The sequence below is a fragment of the Ammospiza caudacuta genome, chromosome 2 (genome assembly GCF_027887145.1).
Source record: "Ammospiza caudacuta isolate bAmmCau1 chromosome 2, bAmmCau1.pri, whole genome shotgun sequence".
Lineage (NCBI taxonomy): Eukaryota > Metazoa > Chordata > Aves > Passeriformes > Passerellidae > Ammospiza > Ammospiza caudacuta.
In genome coordinates, this window is record NC_080594.1 from 44,285,914 (window position 1) to 44,304,763 (window position 18,850).

General features: G+C 34.6%; 1 protein-coding gene across 1 annotated transcript in view; it reads left to right on the plus strand.

Moving 5' to 3' along the window:
- The window catches only part of CNTN5 (contactin 5), a 607,373-nt gene that overhangs the window by 476,778 nt on the left and 111,745 nt on the right, over nt 1–18,850 (plus strand). Inside the window, exons 12-14 of the mRNA XM_058822197.1 lie at nt 6,710–6,846; nt 8,344–8,473; nt 10,635–10,785. Coding sequence (XP_058678180.1) covers nt 6,710–6,846; nt 8,344–8,473; nt 10,635–10,785 — 418 coding nt within the window. The remainder of the gene's footprint in view (nt 1–6,709; nt 6,847–8,343; nt 8,474–10,634; nt 10,786–18,850) is intronic.

Below are 18,850 nucleotides of genomic sequence, written 5' to 3' on the forward strand. Positions count from 1 at the left end.
TGACTTCTTTGAAGAATTGACTTAAATATAATTTCATATGGGATTTGTGTTTTTTTTTTAATTAAACATAGAGCTATAATTTTGAAAGTCTGTTTCTTTTCATTAGGATATAATAATGACAAGCAACCTAAACATGAATTATCTGTCAGAAAACAATGCTGTAAATGTTTTAAGATTATTAACATGCTTTTATTAACATTTTACCTACCTGTGCCACGCTTCGGTGCTGAGCTTTGTCAAGTTCATTGTACTGGAATGAGAATTTAAGAAGGATTTGTTTCTTCCAAAAAATTTTCAAGGCATGCACAATTTCCAAAAGTTCTGATCTTCACAAAGTGAAGGAAAAAAAAATTTTTGAATGTCCATAAAAGATTAAATCATGCATCAGGTTGAAAATAAAAAAGGAACTCTGAAAATAAAAATATTTGACAAACCCAACAAATTTGATATTATACTGTTGCTGCATTCTAGGGTCCAGAAACAAAAACCTATGTATTACATACCATGAATACTTACAAGTTAAAGTTTGGCATATATCACACGTAAGCTTGAGTTCCACTACTTTTAATCAATTTAAGCCACGCTACCTTGTATCATTCCATGAACCCTACAACCTTAAATGCTTAGCAGAGGACTTGAAGGTCCTCTGTGTGAGGTTATGCAACAGATCTTTCAAACTGAATTGTTTTCTATCTTCAAAGATCCCAGCCAGTAGAATTCCAAATGCTGCAGTTTAGATAGAAATGTCTATGGAGTTTCTCCTCTTAATTTTCTTTTTATTTTCCTGATTTCAGCCCGTGGCTCCTAATGCCTTCTCCCCATCAGTAAATATAAAGAATTCTCTGTCTTTGTTACACACTTTCATCAAATAACTCTAGACCAGGATAGTATATTTAGTTTATTTTCCACATATGTCAATATTTTCAGGACCCTAATCAATTTTCTGTCTCCTCTGGGTTTCCAATGTCTTTATCTTAACTCAGTTGATTTTAGTGAGTTCCAGCATATCTCTGAATCATGCTTCCTTCCTTGCTTTTGATTGTCATCCACCAAGAGACCAGGGGAGTCTTTTTTCTTCAATTTTTTGTATTTACTGGAAAAATTATGTGATGGTTAAGATGACAGTCTGTGCATTTAATTCCAGATTTTCCATCTTGCACTTGCAGCAAAGTTTTTATAAGACTTTTGCTGAAAATAACAGTCAAAAAAGCCCAGCACCTACTCTATGCCTCCTACAATGACAATACTCCACTGATATGTCTCAAATTCTTGCTAAAAATTACTTCCATGAAAATATAGCAGCTCCTGCCAGGCACCTGAGGGCCAGGGGAATTTAGCAGCTGGTATTTCTCTACAATGTTTCTTAAAATATAAGAAATTCAGGAAATTTAATTTGAGTTATAAGATGTATCCCATACATACACTTCCTACCTGTTTTTTAGAGCTGTGAAACTACTAGATGCCAAAGCAGTGTATGAAAGTGTTATAATTATCACTGCTTCCCTATTTCACAGTTAAAAGACTATAAAATGGGCTCTTCAAGAGAGAAGATAAGATGCTATAAAATGAAATTATATTTCTTCAAGGGCACCATGCAGGTCTGTGGCATAAAATGACAGCAAACATGATAGAGTGTTCTACACAACTCTTTCATCTCTCTTTTGCTTTTGCCTTTTGCTCTGAGCAGAAATAAAGCTGTTACTCAGATCCATGGAATACATTTACAATGTTAGTTTTGTTGTATTCTGTGTAGATAGAAATATTAATTTTTCATTCTCTACCGTTGTCTAAATTATATTTTTAGAGTCTCTGCCTTTAAGGGATAAAGCACAAATTTAGCTCATTGGGGTTTTGTTTTGCAATAATTCAGTACAATTTCTTTAACACTTTAGGAAGAGAGTTCATATTTTCTTATTCCTCTATCAACAGATACGTGAGACTAGTAGATTAAGTTTCACCTATCTGCATCAGCAGGCTGCAAGGTCAGAACAGGTTACAGAGGGCTTTCAGAGGGACAATACCAGCGGCGGTCTCCAATACAGCAGGACAAGAAGCACAGGCTTTACTACAATCCCATAGGTGCCTTTTCTTGGCCTCAAGATAAAATACTCCCCATGGAGGCACTCTCAGCCTTCAGTGCTCATGGAGAGAGCATCAGTGTCTCACCGGCCTACAAACCTTGGCTACTATTTCCAGAGGTGTGAGAGGGCTTGTGTGAGAAGGCTTCTACACAAATTTGAGCAAAATGTTACTTCACAAAACACTCAATTTCCTCTGCTGACAGCTGGTGTTGCAGGATTCGGGGGCATTATCTGAAACGGCCTTTTCTGCTGTACCTTTTGTTCATAACAACAGTCAACATGAATTATTTAACTGTAAGCTCACTGTCTTTCCACTGACATCTTATTCCTCCAGGTGGCAATGATTACTTTGGCTCAGAAATTCAGATGTGGGCCGTCATTTCTGTACCAGGGGTTTCTTGTAAAATTTCCAAGCAGTCTGTAGGACCAGGTGTGTCATGCTGCGGTCTCACAATTTGCATATCCTCTGTAGGAATTCACTCGCTGTCTATTTGAATCTTCTTCATCCTGTCAGTTGCATCTGATCTGGGTCACCACAGAGCATTTTGGAGAAAGCCCAGGACACCCAGTCTGCCTGTCTAGTCACATTTAATCACAAACTAGTGATTTCTTGCTTCTTACCTGCTGCTGCAGTCCAGATACACCATGACTGCCTGATGCAGCTGACAATTTGGATGTTGTTCAGAAAGCACTGTTTCGGAATGTTGACAACTTCAGATTATTGTAGTCTCAGCACTTAGTGGAAATTCAGCTGTAGGCATTAACAGCATAATTTTTACAATGCCAGGAATCCTCTTATGCATTGCAACCTATTTTGAGAGGTGTGATTTTCCCCCAAGTGATCTGCTCATCCTGTAAGTTTGTGGGAAATTTTATTCAAGCTCAAATTGATTAATAGGAGAACAAAAACTAAAACATGAGTGGATAAATTTGCCATTAGCCTTTTCCTTTCTCCTCAAATTCTTGCTAACAGCATTTTCCCAATGGTAAGCACTGGTATGACCAATTCCTGCTCCCCTCTAACTCTTAACTTTTTGGGGTTTTTTCTATGTTTCCTACTCACTACTGCCAGGATCAGCAGGGGATGGTGATGTGAAGTGATTATAAAAACACATTTTTGGCTGTTTTTCTTTTGGCTGTATATCAGTTCCCTCATTCTGCACATAGCAGTGCCTTCCTGGCAGCTGAAGGGAAGGCTCACCATAACACAAGAGTGGAACAAGCACCTGACAGCAGGAATATTCTGTAATGCAGTGTAACTGACCATCCTGATTTTAAAATCTATTTTAATTACTTCCCTATAAAAACTGAACAGGAAAAAGTTCCACTCCTGCCACTACAGGTTAGTCCCACACAGTAAAACTGGCAAGAGAAGAGATTTTGTAGTCAAAAAAGTAAATTAGTTTTAAATTTTCTATCTTGATTTTCTCACTTATCTTTCTTAATATGCTTCTTCTGCTTAACTCTTCCCAATTAATCTCATATACAGGAAAATAATTTTTTTTTCTTCCCAAACTCTGTATTCATTCAATTTTAGAACATTATTTTAAATTATTTGTCTATGTAAAATTTTGTGTTAATTTTGTCTCAGACAAAAAAGTGCTTAAAATTTTGAGAAATAATCTAAATTTTCTTCACCTTAATTTCATTCTGCATAGACAATTTAAAAATCTGCCTGTAAGCTTGCAGATTTATTTCAAATTTATGTTTACAAAACATAAACATTCTGATATCCTTGAATAAACAAGTGCAGAAATGCAGTATAAAATAAATCATGGATTGGATGGATGTATCTCAGAAACACTGGATAGAGCTCTGGCACAGCACTCATAAAGACTACTGAACACTAAAATGCAAAATCCTTCTCTTCTCACAGTCAACCCAAAGCTCTTCACTGGACAGATTAAAAAACAACCAGACACCTTTTTTTCCCAAGAAGAGTGTTGCATTTATAAGAAAAAAAAAAAGGACTTGTTACTTTTGAAATCTGGCTAAATTTTCTAATTAAAATAAAGTGTGATTATGGAATGAAGTTTTCTTTTCATACACATATATCAGGGTTATGTTAAAAAAAAGACCCAAAATGTTACATTGAGTAAGAGGTTGTACATTCAGTTAAATGCTTCAACTTTAAAAGTACTGATAGGATTTTAGAACAAGGGTTAAGATTTTATGGGGAGTGACCCTTGCTAACAAGCAGAGAGGGAATTCTCTGTGATAAAGTAAGGAGTACATAGAGAGAAATAGATGCCAAAAAGTGATGAACAGTATTTCTCTCAATCATGCTTTTAGCTCTATTCCAGATACATCAACCTATTACTTTGCTACTATATTCTCAGAGGGATGGGAATCTTGCCTTCACTGATGGCAAGTTCAACAGCTTGAAAAATGTGACTCCAAAGGCCACTTAGGCTACGAGGAGAAAATTCAGAGTAGAAATACCTCCACTAATGGAAAAAGGTTGTTCTGACCAATCAGTCATGCCACTGTGATTTGCAAGTTTGTAGTTTCAGAAGAAAACCTGTGGCACAATTTTTTTGGCAAGACAGACACAGACAAAGGGTAGGGAAACGCAGTTCTGAAGAGGACAAGTCTGCATCCAGGCTTGGGGCAGCTTTGTTTCAGTGTAAAAATGTGCATACCCTTTTCTGAACACTCAAATTCATGATGAGATAAACTCAACATAGAAATGTGAGACTATACATGTTTTGGGTCAAATAGTAAAATTTACAGAAAAGCAAAATAATAAAAATAAGTAAATATAAATAGGAACAGCTTAGTTCCTCCTTGAAACTGCATGATTTTATGGTACCACTGGCTGTCTTTTATTACGTTTTTGCTACACATTTAACCGTCTCATCTTCCAGAATCATATTAATGTAGTTATTTTCAAAGGAAACAATTTATTCTCAGCATGCTTCCTTTGCATATTGAAGCACTCAAAATGAGAACAGCAACTATACAATACAATTAAATTATATTTTTAGGACAACAGAGAACAAATAAACAGGGTCTCCCAAAACCTATTTCTTTCTGCAGATTTTTGTGGATCCTTTATTATAACTTCAGAAAGAAGAAATTCAGCACAGCAGAGCACATGTAGAGGATTTCATGCATTGTCTTGACTGTAATAAGAGGAATAAGGAAGCAGAAGTTTTTTGTCTTGGGTTTGGGAGTGGGGCTGGGTCAATCTCTCTGTTTTCTTCTACCAAAAAGGAAGTGTGTGATACTTCTTCTAATATCTCTAGCTTCTGACAGATGTCTGGTCTGGGACTCTAAAGCAGACTATTACCTGCTTAGGAATGATAGACACCTCATTCACTTTCTTTATCATCCATGCACAGGATGTAAGCTAGAAGCAGTTAGTTACCTGTCATGCCTTTTCATGTCTTCTCATGTCTTTGATTGATGACCAGTCAAATTTCAGCTAGATTCAAAGATTTATTTTTAAACTCAATTCCACATGTTTGAGTACATTATCAATTGTCTGTCATAACAAAGCAGAGACTTTGTTATGACAGATCTCGGCTTCTGTTCACACCATGCAGAATTTTACATCCCTTTAGCTGTGCCTTTTAGCTATTTGTTCTTTATGATTTGGGAAAACAACAAACAAAAACAACAACAAAAATCTCAAACCAGCATTTGATATCCTTAAGTTAATTATTGTCATCTATCACCCTCTGAGTTATACAAAAGTGATATGGCTACAGTATGAAACCCAAAAGCTGACTTTTAAGCATACATTTTTATTTCTGTATATCAATGCTTGGTTTCTCACTGAGTCATATAATGTTTTCCAAATTATAAGATCCTATAAATAGCTATCTGATTGACTGCCACATTAAAGTTCTACTCTGAAAAACATATTCCTTGTTTTTTGATGGACTATTTCATGAAATTAGATACTAGTGATCACATATTCAACTATTAACGGTCTGCCTTTATAAAAAGACTGTTTTAAGATTGATTTACTGTGCAACATGCTCCTGGTGGATGACGGAAATCTCATGGGTTTTGTGCTTAAATACATTAAAAGCTTTTTCTCACTTGAAACATGAATTAAACTTAGGACACTTTAACAAAAATATATGCAAATACTTTACCAAATTCCCAATCACTCCTAGCTAAATAAATAGTGATTTCCTTGTAAACTGAGAAAAGTACATGAAACACTACCTATGGCAATTAACCTCCTTATCACAATTCAACGATCCTAAGTCTTGAGAATCATTAAATGTTCTATCGTGACTACCAAACCTTTGTCTTAAATTCAGGAATAATGAACCCAATAATATATAGTACTACAATTTAATCCATTGGACTTTATTAAATCAGGCAGGTTTCTATTGTTGGTTATATATATATATATTGTTAGTAAGCAGGTGACTGCTTACTACGTGGTAGCATTACAGCATTTCCTTTAAAGTTTGGAGTTTGTTAATTTTATTACCATCTCTGTTGATCTGGGCCTTTTTTATTTTTTTAATGTACTTTTTCTCTGAGAGTAATATAAGTCTTGTAAAGATCATTAATTTAAGCTTTTTAATTGATTAGGTCTTTGCACATCGGCTAGAGACTTACCACTTTATAATCTTTGAGTCTAAAATGGCAATTTTTCCTTGCAGCCTACCCTCACTGGGTGGAGAAGCTCAATGACACCCAGCTAGACAGTGGAGAGCAGCTCCGATGGGAATGCAAGGCCACTGGAAAGCCAAGGCCCACTTACCGCTGGCTGAGAAATGGAGCTCCTCTCTGGCCACAGGTACACCACACAAGGAGCCACCTCTATGCTGGGCGCTTCTCCTTTCATCCACATCAAGTCAGTTAAAGAAAGCATAGAAAAGTTCTTCAGAAATTACTGCTTGGTTAACGCAAAAAGTGTGATGACCATTACATTTTCAACTCAATCTGTTCTCTGATAGTAACAGAATTTATCATGGAGATCATTAGAACGGTTTGTGCAAGAAAGTGTTCTACTACAATCACCTGATAAATTTTAGAATTAGACATAAATTAATTTTTTTTTTTTTTCTTTTAAAAGACCACTGATGGCATGGTCTGTCTTTTATTTCACATTTTTCCATTTCTCTCACTGCATCATCAAAGAATCATCCCACATCATGTGGATTTTTTTGCTTAATACCTTTTAATTTTATAGTCTCAAATTATTTAGAGTAACAAAAGTTTTGTAAACTTACTTAATCTATTTTTCCAGATTAAAATAGAGCTAGTTGTTTCATTCTGGGAGAAAATGTCTATATTTGCAAATGAATTAACAAAATGGATTTATGAATATAAAATATGTAATGTCTTCCTTTTCAGCAAATGTCCCTTCTATCTATCTGGGAACATCAACCAATTATGCAAACAACCAGAAAAGAAACATATAAACAGTTTACTTTTGAAGCTGTGAGGCATTGAAAATAAGGTTACTCTATTCATTTCTGCCTTTTTATATGAAGCTATTAGTGCTGAAATTGAAGCAATTTAAATATCTCTACTTTTGGTTCTCTGATTTTCCAAACCATTAGTTTCTCCAGGCTCTGAAATTTCAAATTGAATTTTACTTTGAGCTGGGTGAGGGCTTACAACAAAGTGAATTTTTATCACAGTTTCCTTTGCATTCCCAAACAAATTATGCCTTATCAATTTTAACTTACAACTGTTATAATGAAACTTAGAGTTGTTTTATAGTAGTTCAAATTATTCATACTATAGCTTCATTAAATATTCCCTTCCATAAACAGTTATTGATGTCCCTTCTCTTCCAGTTTTGGTAATTATTTTCTGCTAGTTGGCCTTTCAAATTAGAAATTTGTACTAATGATGAAAGTAATTGGACCCTTTAGTTCTTACTTATGCAAGCAATCTTTCATATATCTCCTTTTATGAAAATAGCACCATTACTGAGACCAAAACATTTGCTATCTATTTGAAGATCATCAGACACATTACATCCACAATTTCTTGCCTCCTTAAAGTTCCCAGGATGAGCTGCTTTTAAAAATTATGTAAGGGTATCAGCAAACAAACAAATAAACAGAATAAAGGAAGCTTTGAATATAATGAATTGATCTGAAAATATTTACTGTCAAATATTTTTTAACTTTTCGTTCTTGTAATTTTTTGTATAACAAGATAAAGGTAAGCCCAAGGAAACTTGTTTCTGTTGCTTCACCTTAAGCTAACAACACAGCAGTTTTCCAATTCCTTTTTGCTTTTATAGAATAATTTTTAATGTTTTTTAATTCTATTACAGAGCAGGATTGAGATGATTAATGGTGTTCTGATGATCCATAGTGTGAATGTCTCAGATGCTGGAATGTATCAGTGCTTAGCAGAAAATAAGTATGGTACAATTTATGCCAGTGCTGAGCTGAAGGTTTTAGGTGAGTATTTGGAAAATAATAACTTTCCTTTCTCCCCTTTTGAGAACTCATTCTTTTCTTGGACTGTTGTTACAAGAAACAGCTTCTGCCAGTCCAAACAGCAGAGCAGATAAAAGTGGTTTCTTTTCATTCTTGTTATTTATGTGTGGGTGAGTCCTTTCTTGCCTCAGAGAGCATTGGGCCTTCTGTTAACAAAAATTGTCATTCATACATTGCTGACTCCGAAGCATTTTGTGAATATTTCTCATATAAGGCTATTTCAGTTCAAATAAATGGAAAAATATTTTTACTCCCTCAAACATATGTGCAGGAGATGAAATTTAGAGGAAGTAAATGTATTTTAATCTCTGTTAGAATTAACATATTATTTCTACTTTGGCCGTTATTCAAAGGTAATTATGCAAGATCTTAGTTTCAAAAAACTTCTTATGAAATCACCAAAATGAATTGAATAATATCAATTACCTACTTGGCTGAATATCCTTCAAAGGAAAGCAAATATACTACATAGTGTTACCTAGAAATATGATAAAAATATCATTATCCAAAAGCTGAAGCAAGCAGTTAATGAAGAAAAAAATTGAAGAACTTTTGAACACTAATTTCCCTTAAACCAAACTGTAGCAACATGCAATGGAAAAACTTTTGAACACTCTAATTTCCCTTAAACCAAACTGTAGCAACATGCAGTGGAACAATAGTGATAAGTGCCCTTCCAGAAGATTAAGACAGACTTGCAAGATCATTTCTATTAGGGTATGACGTAGCAGGGAGAAAGCTGTCCACCGAAGTCTTTTAATGGCCCTATCAGAGATTAGACCTGCACATGAGAATCATTCCTTTAAACTCCCAGTCAAATGAGTAACAAAGCTATAATTGCAGAAATATACTGTATTTCAGCTAACATTTGGCTCTTTAGGTAAATAACCTTTTTAGTACATTTCAGCTATTTCCTAGCTGGCCAACATTAGAATTTCACTGATAAGTTATAAAATCATTTCTTTATAACCATAAAGTTAAAAACCAAGGCCAGTGATTGTTTTCTTTTCATCAATTTTTTGGTCGTTTGTGATTCAGTCAGCTAACCTACAGGTTACAGCATTCTTTGCCTTTGTTTTTTTACCTGTTATAAAATAAGTATACCTAGTATGTCAGGTACTTGCAGACTTTCTTTGATGTTCTTTAATATCAGAAACAGACCCTTTATATTGCTGCAGTAAAATTAGTTTTTCATTTTCTTGCTTGTAAGATTGTACCCATGTTAAATTTTAACCATAATATTGTATTAAATAAGCAATTGTGTTTAATTTGCTGCCTTACCAAAGGGAAAATAACAGAATAAATTGTCCATATAAATATCTCTGGTATGTGAATTAACCAAAATAATGCAAGGAAAATTCTATATATTTGAGGCAATGAAGTGTAATGTCCCTGTGTAGCTGAGGTGTACCTGAGGTGAGGTATAGCTGAGGTAGAGACCTTTGACTTTACAAAGGTAGGTCAAGAAAAATGCAATCAAACACTTGAGAACTAATGTAGCTTCTTGGTGTGAAATTACAGTAATTAATGACATTTTTAAATGCATTTATTATCTTAGCTTTTGTTTGTAAAATGGGAATTCTTAGAAAGTGAAATACTAAGAACAAGTATGGTTAAATATCTTTTATTAAGAAGTTCTCAAAATTCCCAGTATTCAGACAAATATAAGAAGTGAAAGCATTAAAATTTCTCTAACACTAAAATTCTTTGCAAGCATTAACTCTAGAGAGTGCTTTTTGGATTGGTATAGAATTAAAACTTTGTTTCATTTTGAACTATTTACATCTAACAAGTTCTTGATTAAAAAAAAAAAGAGATGGGCAAACTGTAGCTTGCATTTGCATTATTTAATTTCTAAGGTTTTTTGATTTCACAAGTAGTTTTACTGTAATCTGCAGATGCGAAAGATTTCTCAATAATCTGTACCTGGATTAAGTTACAAACCTATCATGTAATCCTGGCTGCTAATTTCAAATGTTTTGTAAAATTTTGACTTTGACATAATAATTTCAAAGAGAGAAACAGATTCTATTCCCAACCCCAAATATATTTTTCTAATCTTCTATTAGAACACAATGCAACAGGTTGTTCTCTGTAGAGTTAATTCACTTCTTTTTAACAGCTTCAGCTCCCACTTTCCCACTCAATCAAATGAGGAAAACAATAATTGTTACCAAAGGCCAAGAAGTTGTCATTGAGTGCGAGCCGGAAGCCTCTCCAAAGCCAACCATCACTTGGAAGAAAGGCGACAAAGTGCTAAGGCAGAATAAGAGGTCAGAAGTTTGCTCAGTAAACTCAAATTGTGTTTGCGTGTTGGATTCTGTGATATGATGTGAAAATGCAGCGTGACAAGAACATGCTGAACGTCAGCCTGGGTATGGCATAATTATTTTGTCAAGCTGATTTGTTTGACAGTAGTGACTTTATAGTTTCCACAATATTGAAATGAAAAACCTTGACATTGTTCAGAGATGCAGAGAGATGAAAAGGTGTTGTTTGTGGAGTTTTGTCTCTATTTTCTGTCACTAGTTTCAAAAATCTTTCAATTATTCTGTAGAGGTACTGCAAATCTAGTGTATGAACATATCAAAAGCATAAAGGCCAAACTATTCAGGAAGACATAAAATGTGCTTATTCATTTGAAATAATTTTAATAAGGCAGATTTATAGCTTGATCACAATGGAAGTCTATGTAAAAATAGCTTTAAAATGATTCAGAGAAGGAAAATATAATTCCATCATAGGATTTAATTATACTGGTAGTTTCTGCACTCAGCGGTACATCTGTTTAACAGATTATGCTTGATTAAATAAGTTCTGTCCAGCTTTGTATGGTAAAAGTAGTTTAAGCACTGCAGGTTAAATGCCAGATGTAATTGCACTTTACAAGATTACTTATCTGTACACTGGAATAGTTTTGCTACTCTGCACATGGTCTTTAAGCACAAAGAGCAATCTTTTCCTCTTTCTGGTAATGTGGTATGTGAACAAAGTAATTTAAGATGACTTGTGTAGTATAATCAGAAAGATAAAATCAAGCCCCCCTTTTTTTTTTAATTTTTACAACACTGAGGGAAGCAGTAGAGTGCATCTGTCCTCATTAGCTGCCAAAGCTATTTTGTTCAAGTATGCTGTATTTTTATCTCATGACATTTGTTTTGTTCTGAAAAGGAAAAATGGCTAACTTCTTGTACCATATTGAACTTTTTTTGTTGAAGGGGAGAGACCTAAACAGTATTACATACATTTTACTAACAGGAGTTCTATCATTTATATTGACAATATGACAGATTTATATTACAAAGGAGCTGAAAATATCAAATATTGTGACACTGATGTCTCTATGCTCTACCTACACCGTTGATACTTTTCATTACGTGACCTTTTCCTCTCATCTCCACAAAACTCACTATGGTTTCTCTGATCACCACGTGTAAATCACATTTTAATCAAAGACCAGTAAAGCATTTTAGTAAGTACTTTATGTCTGTCCAAACATAGCCTAACTCTAAAGTTAAAATCTTACAACAATAGATCTGAAGTTTTGGTTTTTTGTACTTGTAGTTTTTGATACTTGCTTGCTTAGACAGAGGCTGGAACAAGAAATGATGAAACATGGAAAATGAAATGGTGGTTGAACTATATCAGATATTTGAAAGAAGAGGGTTGCATTCAACTTAATATTTAGTCAGCTGTTCAAGGATTATCTTGTGTTATTTACAGCATTTTCCCTGCATCTACTGTTTATAGAGGGTTGGGCATGAGAGGAATATCAGTTTCAATGGAATTTAGTTCTGTCTCTATACAGTATACTTTAAACAAAATTATAGAGTCTCTTTAAGAGGAGGTGAGGAAGCCTACTCTGATTTGTGAAAGGAAGTGTAAATCAATGAAGATAATATGTGTGTCTCCATGATTTGGGCACTCTGAGAAGGAAGGAACACTGTTAAACATTTTAGAAATTAATGAGCTGACATTGTAAACATATCAGTATACTTTAGAAGTGGGCTTTCTTCATAGTCTGTTGATAAAAATCCTGGGGAAAAAAACCTAATTAGTTACTGTCATCTGATGAGTTCTTATGGACTATGAAGTCCTTAGAGATAAAAAAAATAATAATCAATTTTAAAAATAGCTAAACAATAGCAACATTCAGGTTAAGTAAAAAGGAAGGTCAAGAATAGAACCACAATATAATTTCTTCTTTTCTGTCACAATTTTTTTTCTCTTATAAAGTGTGGGTATCAAGTCTACATTGTGTTTAAGTTTTGTGAAGTCTGTGAGCCCAGCAAAGGAATCTGATCCTTTTAGCAAGATCAATGAATAAAAAAGAGACCTTCCCCTCCACAGCAAAGAAAAAATTTCACTTGAGCAATGGGTCTGCTATAATCCATCCCATGTCTCCCAAACTCTGTTGCCCCTTAGGTGTTTTTTATACAAAAGCTGTTGTATAAACAGCTTGACAGAAATACCTCTAGCAACATTTCCAAAGGTAACTGAAGTCTGATTGTTCCTGTGGGACTCATGGCTGGGTACAGTCCTCACTACAGTCAGACCTTGACTTAAACTCCTAGAATTTAATGCAGTCTGAAAGCCTCAAATGTTTCAGATTCAGTGGAAAGCCATGCACTTAGGAACATAACTGTGGAATGCCTTCATTAGCTTCATTTCTTGGTCTCTTTTACCTTCAAACAAATTATCCAGGTCAAACCCTTCGAATTCATAGTACAGCTATGACAGGCTTGATCCCCAGAAATCATTTTGAGCAGCCAGGTAATTTGATTCCTTTAGGAAAGAATCTGCATATTGTAACAGGGTTTTTCAATTGAGTTCCAAATGAGTGGCAAGTCTGTGAGATAGATCCAAAAGAATTTGGAGATTCAGTTATGTCAGTTATTATATATCAGTTATTTGCTGATAAAAGCATGGCTCCAAGTTTTACAATCTCAAAATATATTAAAATACAATTAAATTGCTCCTATAAAAAGATAGTTATTTAATAAAGTTTCCAAAATGTTTACAATTAATTCTATTAACCAAAGGCAAAGATCTAGAACTGATGCAAAAGAAATTAAATAAAATTTAGGATATTGGAGATCTTTTATGCAGAAGACTAGAACTTCCAAAGATCAAGGCAGAGTCTGTGAAGCTTACTGGTACAAGACATTTAATGATCAACCTTTGAACAGAGTTCAAGTCTCTTTCAGATATCGTTATCTCAGTGAGTCATTAATGCATTCAATCAAAGATGATTTCATCTGCAATTTCACCTAACAGTTTAAGGAAGGGAGTTGTTATCCTTCTATTTTGGAATTAAAATACAGCTGAGCACAACACCAATATCAGTGGTCTGGATATAGAACATATTTAAGCTGCATGTTTTCATTCATCATCTCACTATATTTAAAATTTGTAGCTATCTTTCCTAACAACTTGTCTCAGTACTTGATTCTCATAGGCTGGTAGATGGTTGTGTCTCATTTATGGCAGGCTATGGTAAGGTATGCTCTGGTTATTGACTTGAATAATATTTTCATCCACAAAAATTTGTAAAGAACTTTGGAATCTTTTTGTTCATAAATAGTTTTGGTTTTATAGGAAAGGGGATTATATTGGGACCAAAGTCTGAAGAAAAAGTTCTTGCTTTTATTTTTAGTAAACTGTTTGGTTGGAACTTTGCTTTAGAACCTAAATAGGAGGAATTAGACCCTTGGGCAAGAGTTCAGTGACCAAAATATATTTTTGTGAAGTTTCTGAAATGTTTCAATCAGGTACTTCCTAAAGTGTAATCAAACCATCACTTACTACTTTAGCGTTGGCTTCTGAACAAGACCAAGACCCAGCCCTTCCAGACCACAAAGCCATCCAGAAGTCTGTTCATAATTAAACATTTTTTAACTTACGTATCAAACTAAAAAAAAGCAACAAAAGTGATGTTTTGTAGACAGTAAATGTTATCATGAACGCTAGAATTGACCAGAATTCAGTGTCAGTAGAACCAATACAAATCATGAGTTCTCCTAACAAAGTTAACAATTAAATTCAGAACAACCATTTTTAATTTGTCTTTAAGTTCCTCTGTTCAGGTATCAGGTAATTTTTAATTATTTACAACTACGTAAATTTTTGTGAGCCATTACTACCTGAGCTGTAATCTCTTTTTCTTCATTTTCTTAAAGAAAATTTCTTTTATTTTCTAGATTGCCTTGTAGTGGTGATTAAGTTGATGTTTAAACAGATACACCTGAGGAGTCAAAAGTGTTGAAAAGTCTTATAAATCCTCATTCATCTGTTTTCTGTGCTATCTCGTACAACTAAAATATTCTCCTCATTAAACTTATATTAAATTTTTAGTCTAGCTCATTATTTCCATTACAAATCCAATTATTATAGTTAAAATAAAATAATTTGAAAGCACTCTAGGAGTGAAAATGTTGTCTTTAGTCCCTATTTTTTCCTTTTTTTTTAAGATTACTAAGTAATAAAAAAATAATTTTAAAAAACACAGTTTAAGCAAAAAAATGTGCCACTGAGGAAGAAAGCACAGTTTAACCAACAAATCAGTAACTGAGGGAGCACGACTTTTCTAGTCCCAATTCTGTGCTGCTTTATTTTGCCTTTTTTCTTCTCCGTTTGAAGCTTCTCAAATTATAACGCTTTGTTTTTTTTACACCGTAATTTGTGTGCAGATAAATATTTAATCTAAAAAAAAAAAGAAGAAAATATAAGGATGACCTAATACCTATGTATTCATTGGCAATGTAGTTCTGTGTTTATGGATTTTTTTACTTCCCATATGGCACAGTGGCACAGCCTAAGCTTTCTCCTTCACCTCACGGAACGAGCTGTGCGGAAAAGCATTAAGAGTCTCTGAAGGTCAGGCTCACCACAGATCACCAAGGGCAGCACAGTGCCAGTCTCCCTGTGGCCACTGTGCCATTGCTCATATTGATCCACCCGTGTCCCAGATTAATTCTTGCTGAAGACCTAAATACACTAAGCCTTTCTGTGGGGAAAATAAATGGTAGCAAAACTCCACCTGCCACTTCAAATCAGTCACTTTTTCTATGCTGCAATTAGCTTCCTTTTTTCCACTTCTGTTTGAAGGAGTACTTACATAAGATGAGAAAACTTGGTATGTTAAGCAGCAGAGGGAATTTCAGATATTTTGAAAGTAATAGACTGAGTTTCGCCAGGACACAAACTTCATCTCTATTATTGCAATACGCAATCACAATTGTAATTTTATTAATTGCAAGTGGGTAAAAACTCTTTCCTGTTTTTTCTGAATGATATAAAAGAATTACAGAGCAGCAGTGAGTGGCAGGGAGCTCTGGATAGCTCCTGGTCCACTCCCAGGATCACAGCAGTGCCAGCCAGAGCAGATTGCTTAAGGTCATGACTAGTCAGGTTTTGAGTAACTCCAAGGAGGGAAACACTGCAGCCTATCTGGGAAATTTGTTTCTACTAGAGTTAAGCACCCCTACAGTAAAACAAAACACCAAAAAATATTCAAACACAAACAAACAAAACCATTTTAATATTTTAATGGAATTGATGTTTACATGGAATTGCAAGTGTTTTAGTTTGTGCCCGTTGTCTCTGTCCTGTCACAGGGCACCACTGAGAAGCATCCAACTACATCTGCTTGCTTCATCCTTTCAGAGTGTGTGCATCATTTGATCAGTGCCTTTAACAGCTGGGAGGCTCTGATCTGTAAAAAATATGGCCATATTATGAGTTTCTATCAATGCTTCTTCCATGGCACATGAAATTCTCCATTCAGATCTGTGCCAAACCTACCTGGCCACCAAAACACATTAAATGGAGATGTCACTTCCCCATACAAAACCTTCCCAGAGTGTATTGCCATGTTGCAAAATTGCTCTCTGTTTGCCATATTCTTCATTTACTGTGAGCGTGCCCTGAGGTAGTTGGGACAGATTTGCAGCCATGGTGAAGCCTGTAGAGGCTATAAATTGAACAACAAAGTACTGGATATTAATAGAAATTGCTCTGACAGTTGTTCCCTTATTACAAATAATATTAGTGGATACAAAAAATAGGGACATGTGGATATTTGTGAAGTTACTGGACATTAAACTGGACAATTGTTTATGAGAAAACTTTTTTTTCTGTGGGTAACTTGCAAGCCTTCATTGACCTGTGAAGAACAGGAGAACACTAAACAGTGCTCATTAGGTGAGAAGTATCGTCTATAGGTACTAAATTTAGAATAAAGACACTGGAGGGGACAAAGTGTTCAAGCTGCATGTAACAATACATGAGGGAGTGAATTGAGGCTGCTAAAGTTCTGCCTTGAACTAAGCTTGCTTTATTTTGCTTTCTTTCAGTTATGCTTCCCTAACATTCAGCAGCTGTAAAAGAAGTCAGAGAAAAGAAAGAGAAGAAAGTGATCTTTTACAGGGACATTAAATTCCAAATGCGAATATTATACAAAGACACAGGGAAATGTGATGCTCTTGCTTTTTACCTGCCTTCAAGTCAATACTGAAATCTTTGAACTGCAGAAGTATTTGTGCTGTATGCCTAGATATTTCATCTGTCCCACTTTGCTATGTAATTAGCAGAAACACATAGAGCACTTAAATCTAAAAATATCATCATTCAAAACCTTAGAAACTGTTTTTGCAGTCTTCTAGTCTCCCAAACTCCTTCCTTTTCAGTTTTGACAGGTTCTTATTACAGTTTTTCTCTTCATTCTACTGTATTTAAGGATCTGTCAGTGTTTCTGTTTGAAGTTCCTATTTTAATAGCTTTTAAGCTTAATTATGATGGAAAAATCAAAAAGGAAAATAAGGGTTTTTCAGAGCAGCAGCAAGAAAAAGATTGAGTTTATAGGCAAAATCTGTATTCAGTTTTGTAAAGTGCTTTGGTTTGTACACGTTCTATTATGCTTTTGAATATGAACATGTGGCTTAGATATATATTATATGTTTTCTTCATAATCATGGTGATAGCTTTCCAAAATAATTTCAGTTCTATATAACTGTGATTGGTATCATTTGTTTGAACAGAAAATATGGACTGTGAAGGCAAAGAATGTGTATATGTAAAACGGATGGAAAATTATTCTGAATCACATTTTCTGATTTGTCTCTTGGTCCCTGAATTGCACCAGGCTCAACTTGTTCTTGGCACAAGGTTTCTTGCATTTGTGTTATCAGCCACACAGACAGCAGAGTAGTTCAGCCTACTAACATTCCAGTTTTTCATAAGAACACCCTTTATTTCCTCATAGTAATGAAATATCTCTAGGGTTAATACAACAACAGGGGCAATTTGTTAAGCAGTTTGAAGACTTTACTCTGTGCCCCCAGTTAAATATCCAAAGAAAATTACTATTTGTAAGTTTTAATTAGTTAAACAAGTAACATTTCCCACAGAATACCAAAAAAATTATCTTTTTATATCCAAGTAAACTATTCTCTATAGAATAGTTTATGAGATTCCACATGACTTCTCTGAACTGTCTTTCTTTCCAGGAATAATATTCAAGACAATATGTTTTATTACTTGTCCTTAACGTAGTACTATCTACAGTACTTCATATACAGCTGTGTAGGCACTCACTGACTCTTTTTAGGGAAATAAGTCTCGATTCAAATCAGAATTATATGTTTAGGTAAGAGTGTATTGATGCCTACATTTTAGAAATACATTCTTTTCTTCATACATTGGCTTGGTGTTTGAAGAAGTGTTCCACCACATCTTACCAATTTTCAATTCAAGCAGGATTTATTTGTGTGAAAATAGCTACACAGCTCCCTACCAAAACCCCGCTGCCACCCAGCTGCTTTGGCAGCTTGCGTAATTACTCTTTCATATCTATCAGGCGCATGTGGGTGTTTTGCACCTCTTCAGGAGTCTACAGATTAGACACTAATACTAGAGGAGGTGAGTCCCACCCTGTAGGATCTTGCTTTTTAGTATTTCCATGAAATTGCATTTCCACTTTTTTTGACTCAGTTACTGAACTGTAAGTATCCCCTATATAGTCCATAGCCCTAATTAAAAGTAAAAGCTCAAAAGATCAGCCATTTTAAGTTGCTGAGAATGCAAGATATTTGATCTTCTGTCTCTGTCTTGAATATCTGCTGACAACTAATTATCATTTGGGCAAAAATTTAATGAATTTTGATTTTAAATATGATTAATTTCTCTGTTGTTGTTACAAATGGCTGCCTGTTTGTTCACCACACAGGTAAAATATGACAAATCATCAGTGGCCTAAAGGTTTTTCTTTGCTTAAGGCTCTTCAAACTCTGACTTTCAGCATCATTTGCCCTTAAAAGAAATCTCGGGAATATAAACACT